Source organism: Ursus arctos, unplaced genomic scaffold (genome assembly GCF_023065955.2).
Source record: "Ursus arctos isolate Adak ecotype North America unplaced genomic scaffold, UrsArc2.0 scaffold_26, whole genome shotgun sequence".
Taxonomy (NCBI): Eukaryota; Metazoa; Chordata; class Mammalia; order Carnivora; family Ursidae; genus Ursus; species Ursus arctos.
The window spans coordinates 41,082,395-41,093,448 of record NW_026622941.1 but is presented as its reverse complement, the minus strand read 5'-3'; the positions used below and the strand labels follow the sequence as shown (position 1 = coordinate 41,093,448).

Sequence of the window (11,054 nt, the reverse complement as noted above, 5' to 3'; positions counted from 1 at the left end):
TTTGTTTTATAGTAAAAACAAGCAGTATTTATTAAAAATAAAAACCTATTTTGTATGACAAATGTAACCATAGATTTTCATATATTTGACATTATTCTGTTTCACTATAACCTGTGACTTTTCCTTAAAATCAAGCCCTTAGTCAAATTTCACTCATTTTAGATCATTTTTACAGCATTTTTTCTGAGAATTTGAACTGCCATTATTACAACTATGTAATTACAAGCCATAAATATTGTTATATCATTCCTATGTCCACATATTTTCACATTTAACCAGTAACTTTGATATAATTGAACAAATATGCAGCTGACCCTTGAGCAGCACAGGTTTGGACGGTGCAGGCCCACTTAAACACGGATTTATTTATTTATTTTTTTCGATATAGTACAGTACTAGAAATGCATTTTCCTTGTGATTTTAATATTTTCTTTTCTCAGCTTTATTGTAAAATACAGTATATAATACCTGGAACATACAAAATGTGTGTTAACTGACTGTTGTTGGTAAGGCTTCTGGTCAACAGTAGGTTCGTATGAATTTTGGGGGAGTCAGAAGTTGTGCGTGAATTTTTGACTGCATAGGGGGTCCGTGCCCCTAACCCCTGCGTTGTTCAAGGGTCAACTGTAGTAAGATTTTCAAAGCTCTAATACATGCCATTCATGCTCTGTACAATGAAACGAACATGATACCTTAATTTATATACTCAAGATTTGTTCATGGGCAGTAATTATTTCCATCAATATAAAATATACACTGGTAATAAATTTATGTAAAACAGTAAGTTGAGCTAAGGAAATAATTTCATCAGTAACTGAACTTTTGGAGTCTAATTTAGGTTTGGACTATAATCACTTTCGAGATTCCATAATCCCCTCACTGGATGCAAGTTAGACCTCTTGAGGGAGACTTATGGGATCATCAGTAGCTTGCTCGCGCCTCTCCCACGGTGCTGGCCGAGGCCCCTGCTTCAGTGAGAGCGAGGCCGTACAGCGCAAGTGGGCAGGCAGAGCTCAGTTCATAAACGTGTCAGGGCGTCAGGAGCTAAGCAGTCCCTGTGACAGCCAAGCCTAACACCTACCCTGTATTATCTTCTCAACTACTCTCGATGTAATACACTGACCCCACGCCTGCTCTTGGCTTTATACGAAATAATTAATAAGGGGGATGTAAGTAATCCCATGGCTGATCTAACTTTTTTCTTTTCATAAACTGCTGCCAAATCAACAGAGTCCCATTTTAAAAAATACTGTTAATGAAATTTTTCATTAGGATTACACAAATTTGTCAAATAAGGTTTCTCCTTAACCACGTCCTAATAAACACTTGCAGAGCAAAAAATTTAGCTTTTAGTTTATTATAACTGGTTCTGACTGAATCAAACATATACTCTCTTTTAAAATAGGCTGCGTAGACCAGAATTTTAAATTTATCCTCATTTTAAAACTAGAAAGATACTACAGTTAGTATAATGAACAGAATGGCTATCAGGAAGCTTGTTGTTCACATATCAAGCAATATATTTTACATTCAGCAAACTTAATTTTATCAAATATCCTTTAATTTCACCGACGACAATATGATACATATTGTGTAAGAAGCGCACACAGCTCTGCGTACAGTTTCGAAGTGTGTACAGACTGGAATACAGAGGTTCAACACTGGTGTACTGACGGCATTCTGGAGCTTTGGATAAAACTGCATACAAAACTTGCAATTCAAATATTAGCCGATCTGGAAACTTTAATATAAAAATGATACTTTGAGATGCAAAATATTTTTTTTTTACTAAACAAACTATATAAACATTTAAAATAATCATTAAAAACTCAACTTCAGGATTTATAAAGATTAGCTATAAAAATATATTGGCAGTCACTTTTCTTAGAAAGGTACCATTCACTACATTACAAAATAGACTCTCACATACAATTGCCGTAAGAACCACACTGTGTGAGAATCTGATAACCCTTACATTACATTGGTTATAAAATCCTCTTGGAAACTTTGGTGTGCGTCTGCAAAAGGTTTTTAAAAAATACTCTAATATCATCTCAAGGGCCTGTAAACATTCCATTCTATTAAAGCACAACAATAAGTAATGTATATTCAACTGCATACAGAATATAGAATCAAGAAACAATTTATTATATATTTGTAGAAAATCTCCATTCCCAGAGTAACCAAAAAACAAGCTATTTAAAAGTGTCAAACTTTTAAACAGAAGTTCTCTTTCCATTCTGATAAAAAAAAAAAAAGTTACAAAATCACCACACTCCATTCATGCACCTTAGACGCCTTTTAGGACAAAGCCTCAAAACCAGTTAACCCAAGCAAGTCTCAAAACCCCTCTCAAGTCCAAAAAACAAACTTTAAAAAACCCATTTACAAGATCTGATGATAGAACAAGTACACGTAATCAGAACACATAATTTATATATTTATGTATTAGCTTTTCTATTTGTAATTTAGAATTTATTGGCAGAAATAAAACAGATACACACACGCACACTCACACACACAATTGAAAAAGGTAAATTTTAGGAAACAGTAAGAAATGCAAACCTACAGGGTAAACTGATTTATTTTAAAAATCAGTTTACCAAATTTCATCTTATCTGCCACTTTTGGATTCTTGTTATTTAGAAAATTCGAATTGGTGAAAGTTCACTTGCTGCGTCTTGAGGAGGGTTACTTTTGTTTCCAGTTGTGCCAGTAACTTCCTTGAGGTTATTTTCCACTTCATCTTCCTTCTGTCACCAGATCTCTTGCATAAGATATTTATCTTTGAGTTGCAAAAGCCTAAATAAAAAGCTTCATGTTTGACCTTTTAATTTATAAACTCCACTAAAGAGAAAAGAAATCCATCTAATTTTTAGGCAAGTCTGCAAAAATATTTTCTTTCTTAATCAAACACTTTTATGGGAATAAAGATCCTTCAAAGTTTTTAACTCTTCTATTAGAGTTTTGTTTTGATTTTCCAAGACTGCAACTCGATTTTCCAGGCATTTCACATATTCTTTCTTCTTTCTGCGGCATTCCCGAGCAGCTTCTCTAAATGCAAGCATTAAAAACCAATGTTAGAAAAGAAGTTCACCTTCTTTAAGTGCTAAATGCACCTCTGCGGTCCTCCCTGGTCGTCTAAATACAGCCAAATACGTTCATCTTAGGTACAAATTCAATCCGCTTGGCAAATGCAGACACCTGTATAACCCACACACTTCGCAAGACAGAACGTCTTTGCTGCCTCAGAAAGCTCCCGCGGGCCCGTTCCTGGTCAGTCCTCTCCCCAGACAACTAATGTTCTGATTTTTATCACTACAGATGGAAGTTTTTCCTATTCTACAATCTCCTACAGAACGTCCTCGTGTCTGGTCTCCTTTCACTCACTGTATTTCTGAGGCTCGTCGATGTCTCTGCGCGGTGGTCTTTACCGTACTGTTGCTGGTGTCTCCACTGGGTGCCCGTCACCACGGTTTACTCATCTGTTCCTTGGGGCTGTGTCCAGTTTTAGCCGCTATGCTTATGCCTGTCTCTTTGTGAACAGATACCCCATTTTTCATGGATAAATACCACGGAGCGAAATTATGGGTCCTCTCATTAACTTCTGACACAGTTTCTTTAATTTTTATTTGGGTTTTAATTACAAACAGTGCTTTATACTCAGTTTTGTACATGTCCTCTTAGAGTATTTTTTAAAAAGATTTTATTTATTTAGGAGACAGAAACCTCGAGGGGTGCCTGGGTGGCACAGCGGTTAAGCGTCTGCCTTCGGCTCAGGGCGTGATCCCGGCGTTCTGGGATCGAGCCCCACATCAGGCTCCTCCGCTGTGAGCCTGCTTCTTCCTCTCCCACTCCCCCTGCTTGTGTTCCCTCTCTCGCTGGCTGTCTCTATCTCTGTCGAATAAATAAATAAAATCTTTAAAAAAAAAAAAAAAAGAAAGAAAAAAAAGAAACCTCGAGTAGGGGGAGGGAGAGGGAGAAGCAGACTCCCCACTGGGTGGAGAGCCCATGTGGGCCTTGATCCCAGGATCATGACCTAAGCTGAAGGCAGACGCTTAACTGACTGAGCCATCAAGTACCCCTAGAGTATTTCTATGAAGTCACACACATGTATTACCTACATACAGAAGTAAAAAAGTATTATTCTGAGTATTTTTGATACTATGTAATGTAGGTATTATCTGCAACTTGCTTGTTTACTCATACAGTTTGAATTATATTTCTATGTTGTACAGATCTTTGCCATGTGAATATTTCATTGTTAATTCGTTTTCGTTTCCCTAACTACTACTAGTTTGACTGAACATCTTTCCAAATATTGGTCTTTTGGATCTTATATAAACTGCCTGTTTACACCCTTTCCCAATCATACCTTGTTTTACGGAAATTACGAACCTAAGAACACTCTCTGTGCATTATACATATTAATCCTTTATCTTTTTAAAAAAAGATTTATTTGAGAGAGACTGTGTGCGCACCCGTGCACATGCATGGGGGGAGGGGCAGAGGGAGAGTCTAAAGCAAACTCCCAGCTGAGCGCAGAGCTTAACCCAGGCACCCCCCCTCTTTATCTGTTTTTATATGACTTTCTCATCTACCCATGACTTCTCATTTTTATATCTTACACCATAAATGTTTTTTAGTCTTTTTCTTGGCTTAGATTAATATTCCATGCACTGTATGTTCTTCTCTTAATTTTAAAGATCCTATGGCTTAATTTTGCCACAATGAAGTCTTTAATCCATCTGGAATGACTTCTGTACGTGATATAAAATAGGAGTCCAATTTAATTCTCTCTCCGATGTGGAGCTGTGCCAGTTAACATTTATTAAATGAACCATCCTTTACAAGTGTTCTACTTAACTAACACAAAAAGCTAATTCGGGGCTCTACCGTGTTTGCTAGTGTTACTGTCTGCCCCTCTGCTGATACAACTTTCGGGGTTTTTTGTTTTTCCACCCAGGCACCCCACTTATATCAAGTTTTGATTACAGTTGCTTTAGAGAGTAGGTTTCAATGCCTAAGAGGACAAATAATCTCTTTCTGTTCTTGTTTTTTTTTTTTTTTTGTAAGATTTTTATTTATTTATTTGACGGGGAGAGAGAGAGTACAAGCAGGGGGAGTGGCAAGCAGAGGGAGAAGCAGACCCCCGCTGAGCAGGGAGCCCAAAGCAGGGCTCGATGCGGGACTCGATCCCCAGACCCTGGGATCATGACCCGAGTGGAAGGCAGACGCTTAATGACTGAGCCACCCAGGACCCCAGTTCTTGAGCATTTTTGAATACTTTTTTCTTTTCATGTAAATTTTCATCTTATTTTGCCCAATTCCATGGAGATCTACAAAGATTCTAACTTGAATCACAATAAATTTACATGCGAATTTTGGAAGAACTGACATTTTATATTAAAAGTCCTCATTGAAGAACACTGGTATTTCCTATATGTTTGGATACTGTTTTAGCTCTCAGTAAGATTTTTAAAATGTGGATCCTATGCCTTTCCTATTGAATTTACTAAGTATTTTATGATTTGTCACTAATGTTAATATTACTTTCAAAATGGTAATTCATAGAAAAACAACTTACTAAGTTTCCTTATAAATCAGTGTAGTTTTAAAATTTATTACGGAATAGTCACACACAAAAGACTGTAGTAGTGTAGAGATCAGTTATGAAGCATAACGATAAAGTGAACACATGTAAACCGAACACCCAGCTTAGTGAGAGAGAATATGACCTATGCTGAAGAAGCCCGTGCCTTTTCCTGATTCCATACCGCTGCCTCTGGCCCGGAAGCAATTACCAGCTTCAATCTTTTACTTATTTACTAAAATTACAACTTGTTTTCCCTCAAATTTATTTTTCCTAGTATTTATTCATATTAAAGTTATCATTCACTATTACATTGTATAAATACAGCCACAATTTATGTATCCATTCTGTTCACTTACGAATATTAGGTCGTTTCCTGATTTTTGCTGTGTGAACATTCTTATGCATACTTCCTGCAATAGGCTCTCTCACAGAGAGTAAAACAGCTAAACCGCAGAGCATATCCAGGTCAACTGTCCAAGATAAGGCCAATTAACTTCAAAGTGGCCATACCAATTCTCACTCCTGTAAGCAGTCTTTGAGTTCCACTGTTCCAAAAGCTTGCCAATTTCTGGTTAGACTCTTTAGATTTTTGTCAACTGGGTGGGGATAAATGATTCTAAGTATGTGGTATTACTTTGCATTTCTCTGATTACTGATAAGGGCAAGCAATCTTTCATAGGATTATCATCCACTTGTGTTTTCTGAGAAATGCCTGTTCATCTTCTGTTGGCTTGTACTTCTTAATTTGAAAGATGTAGTTTTTCAAACACATATTTTTGGGGGGTTCGATATGTTACATATATGCTCTATAGGGGCTGAAGCTTATATTTTCACTCTATCTTCTGATGAACAGAAATTATTAATGAAGACTCATTCATCTTTATGTTAATGTTTGTGTGCAGGAGGGGGTGTGAGGTGTTTGAAGGGATCTTTCCCTATTCCTGAAACCGTAAGATTATATGTTCTCACTGAAACATTTCAAAATGTCACCTTTCACATTTGTGTTTTTAATCCGTCTGCAGTGATTTTTGTGTATGGTGTGAGAAAGAAATCCAGTATTTTTTCACATATCAATAATTATCCTAGTACTATTTATTGAAGAGTCCCCCCTTCCCCCAATAGTCTGTCCTATCGTATCAGGGTTTCATGTGTCCATGGATCTGTTTTTGAGCCATTTCTTTGGTCATTTTGGTTTTTTTTCTCAATGCCAGTTATCACATTATTTCAATTACCACAGCTTTAAATAAACTTGGTATCTCCTCACCTTATTCTTGTCTGGAATATTTTGGCTGTTCTTGCCCCTCTACTCCTCTATAAATTTTAGTACCACTTGTCAAGTTCTTCAAACAACCTGTTTGGGTTTTGATTGGAACTGCATTGAATCTATGGATCAACTGGGGGAAAAACAGTCATCTTTATAATACTGAGTTTCCATATTTATGGACACAGTATTTATTTCTCCATTTATTTAGATCTTCCTTAATGTCTTTCAAAAACACTGTGCAATATTTTTCATAAATGTCCCAGATATCTTTGGTTAGATTTATTCTCAGGTATTTTATTTGTTGATAATATAAATGTATCTTTTTAATAATTATTTATCAAACCATCACTGATGTAAAGAAATAGGATTTTTGAAAACAGGCTTTATATCTAGCAATCTTATAAATTCATTTCTTCTAATTATTTTTCTGTAAGTCCATTTTTAAAAAAAATAGGCAATTATATAAAAAATAGGTTTTCTTTTATTTAAATCCTTGTAATCCACCCCTCCAGCCCTTTTCCTGTTTTACTAAACTGTCAAAGGTTTCCAGTACAATGTTGAAGAGAATCGTTTCTTTTTCAAGCTTTCACACTTTGTAGATGATTCTCGATATTCTAAGCAGATGACTATATATTTGCTACATTATAATAACATTTTATTTTTCCCAATTTTTATAGTCTCTTGATCTTTGATGATTTTCAATGACATCCTTTCTTTTCCCTTTAAATAGAGTAGACAGATAGTGGAATACTTTACATAACTCATTCTTCTGTCTGCTCTTCTGACTAGCTCCTGAAAGGTAGTGTGTGGTATTATCTAAGTCTCTGGACTCTAAAACTTGGACGCATCTGTTTAAATCCTACCTCTACCACTTACTAAGTAGTTTAACCTTGGGGAAATAAATTCACCTAAGCCTCAGCTTCCTCATCTCAAAAAAACTGGAAATAACATATACACCTCAAAGATTTGAGGTTTGGCATAAAGGTTTGGCACATATCATGATGGAGTCCTAATTCCTTGAGCAGTCTGTGATTTTTCAACTTGTATTTGTTAGAACTCGATATATGGGAATTTGATAAAGCCTATGTTGAGATTGCTTTTTCCCCAAAAAGTTGGGGCACTATGGCCCCAGACCCGTTTTTAAATTACAGCTGACTCTTGAACAACACAGGTTTCAACTGTGTCAGTCTACTTATACGAAGATTTTTTTCAATGAATATAGTACTGTAAATGTATTTTCCTTATGATTTGCTCAATAACATTTTCTGGCTTATTTTATTTAAAGAATACAGTATATAGTACATAGAACATACAAAATATGTGTTAATTGACTGGATTCTGGTCAATAATAGGCTAAGTTTTGGGGGAATCAAAAGTTATACATGAATTTTCAACAGTGGGGGGTCAGCGCCCCAACTCCTGTGTTGTTCAAGGGTCACATTTATAACCCTCCATTTTTGGTAGAGCACTTCTTAGATGCTGACTTCACGAAGAATCTCTGATCCAGTGTCCCACCCTGAACAGAGCCCAGGCTGTGTCCCCGCCCCCTATGGGCACCAAAGCCACACGAATCACAAAGATCTGAATTCATCTACAGAACCTACAGGGGCTGCTCAGCGCTGACTAACCTCATGGTCCTGTGCTTCTGCTTCATTCCCGACCTCAACGGGTATCTCTTACTTTTCCTCCAGGCTCATCCGATCATTTAAAAGGGTGGTTTTTATATTTCATCAAGCTTTTAAAAATATTGCATAGCCTAGGCCCTACTGTCCGAAAGAGAAGTCTCATTCTAGTAATTTTTAACAAGTCTTTTGGATTTCCTAGGTACACAATCATATCATCAGCAAAAAACCACAGTTTTTTCTAGCATTTATAAAATGTACTTCAGTTCCTTGTCTTAATGCATTTCTTGGAATCTTCAAAACAACAGACAATCCCTGCCATGTTACCAAGTTCATTTACAATGATGCCTGCTTTTAGTTTTTAGAAAAGAAACATTTTATCTTGAAGTAATTAAATGTACCTCTCTGTTTCTTTTAGAATAATTTTTAATGCTTTAGAAAATCATCCTTTTATTCTAGCTTTCTAACTTATTGGTGAGGAGCTGAAAATAGAATCCTATTTAATTTTTTAAAAAATTGTTTTATTCCTGGGTATTTACCCTTTTTGGTTCCTAATATAGTTTACTGGTGTCCTTTCTCTTTTTTTCCCATGAAATCACTGCAGAAAGCTACCCATTACATTCTTTTTCTCAAAGAACTGGTGGTTTTCCATGGCTGATGTACATACATCTCATATAGCTATGTTTAAAATACATTTAAAATGAAGGGCGCCTGCGTGGCTCAGTCGGTTAAGTGTCTGCCTTCAGCTCAGGTTATGATCCCAGCATCCTGGGATCCAGCCCCGCGCCGGGCTCCCTGCTCAGCAGGGAGCCTGCTTCTCCCTCTCCTCCCTGCCTGAGCTCTCTCACTATCTCTGTCTCTCCCCCCCCAGTAAATAAATAAATAAATCGTAAAAAGAAAATACGTTTAAAATGAAAGTAAATATTTCTGGAGGTTAAATCACTGCTACATATTCATGGGTGAAATTTATTTTTTAGGAGCACTGCTGTGTCCGTCAGTATTTGCAGGAATTCTTTCCTCCCCTTGCTGTCAATGGCAAGCAGCAAATTATTATTTTCATTTTTGTCAGCCCCACAAGAATAAAATATATTGTTTGAAAAGCTTTCCTTAATAGTACTATTCAAAAGACACACTATATTAAATAAGGCGACTGAGCAATGGGACACGCCAATCCACTGGAAATGAACTAGACACAATCTAACACTCAGTTAAAAAAAAAAAAAAAGCCAATATAAACCTCTCTCATTTTTTTTTTAAAGTAAGCTCTAACCCAGTGTGGGGCTCAAACTCACAACCCCCAGGATTACAAGTCGTGTGATTCACCGACCGAGCCAGCCAGGTGCCCCAAACCTCTCTCATTTTTATTTATTTTTAAAGATTGTATGTATGTATGTATGTATTTATTTGACAGAGAGAGAGGGCGAGGGAGGGAACACAAGCAGTGGGAGAGGGAGAAGCAGGCTTCCCACTGAGCAGGGAGCCCGATGCGGGGCTCGATCCCAAGACCCTGGGTTCATGACCTGAGCTGAAGGCAGACGCTTTACGACTGAGCCACCCAGGTGCCCCCTCTCTCATTTTTAATATACACTTCCAGGCAATCCCTGGTTATGTTCTGAGATTCAGAAAAACATTACCCATTCTGGCAGTACAATTTGACTACCTACCTGTTTTTCATCAACCTTATTTCTCTTTTCAGTTGGGGGTCATCTGTCTTAGTTGTTTGAGATGTAAGAGTCACAGGAGAGGTCATCACCACGGTCTGTGGCAGCGAAGTGGCTGAAGGCGTGGTACGGATCTGGTATGTCTGCATATCTCCTGATGCAGCTGTGTGGTCAGAAGAATGAGTTAATGCGTGTCTTTGAAAGGACACTGGGATGTTTTCCGTAGACACTCGAGCATACTTACTTTGTACGACCACCTGGTTGCTGGGCACAAGAATCTGCTGTCCGTCAGAGGTCTGTGCGTACTGGAGAATGGTTGTACCTTGCTGAGTACTGCCTGAATTTGTCATGGTTAATGTCTGAAGTCCCTGTACTCCATCTGTGCCTGGACTGGCCAGTTGTAAGGCTCCATTTGGGGCAATGGCAACTTTAACCAAAGAGAGAACATAGCTATTGTAAGGCTAGACAATACACTAATTGCAAAGGATTGGTGAAAAAAAAAAACCCAAACACTAATTATTAAAACAGGTTTGAATGCAGTTCACTTCCTAACTGGCAACTACTCTGAGTGAACTATATGTAAAAGAAATAAAATGGCATTTCTCTATAGAATTTTACAGTTCAGATGCACTCATCTTAAACTTAGTCTCAAACTGCACAATAGAACTGATTAGTCAAAACACATTTTAGTCTCCGTGAAGCACTGCATGCTAATTGCTAATGTTATCACAGCAGCTCTGGGCATTAGGAGAGGGTACTTCTGGCTAACTTTTAAAGGAAAAATAAGTAGAAGGAAACATTAAGACAGTTTGTAATTTTTATTCAAATAAGCTCAAAAGTTTTGAATAGATTAGGTGTGCATCTGGAAAAATTTTACATAGGATTAAAGGTTACACAATGAAAACATAAAT

The 11,054-nt window shown here is 37.1% G+C and overlaps 1 protein-coding gene across 5 annotated transcripts in view; it reads right to left on the bottom strand.

Annotated features, from left to right (window-relative positions):
• Window positions 1-11,054, bottom strand: part of ATF1 (activating transcription factor 1) — a 73,219-nt gene continuing 62,165 nt past the window's right edge. For 3 of the 5 annotated variants that reach the window (XM_026501881.4, XM_057318870.1, XM_026501886.4), the window contains 2 exons: window positions 10,147-10,570; window positions 1-3,054 (listed from right to left, as the gene is read on the bottom strand). In XM_026501881.4, coding sequence (XP_026357666.1) covers window positions 2,910-3,054; window positions 10,147-10,570 — 569 coding nt within the window. In that variant the 3' untranslated portion in view covers window positions 1-2,909. The remainder of the gene's footprint in view (window positions 3,055-10,146; window positions 10,571-11,054) is intronic. The other 2 variants (XM_026501883.4, XM_026501885.4) reach the window with 1 other exon arrangement.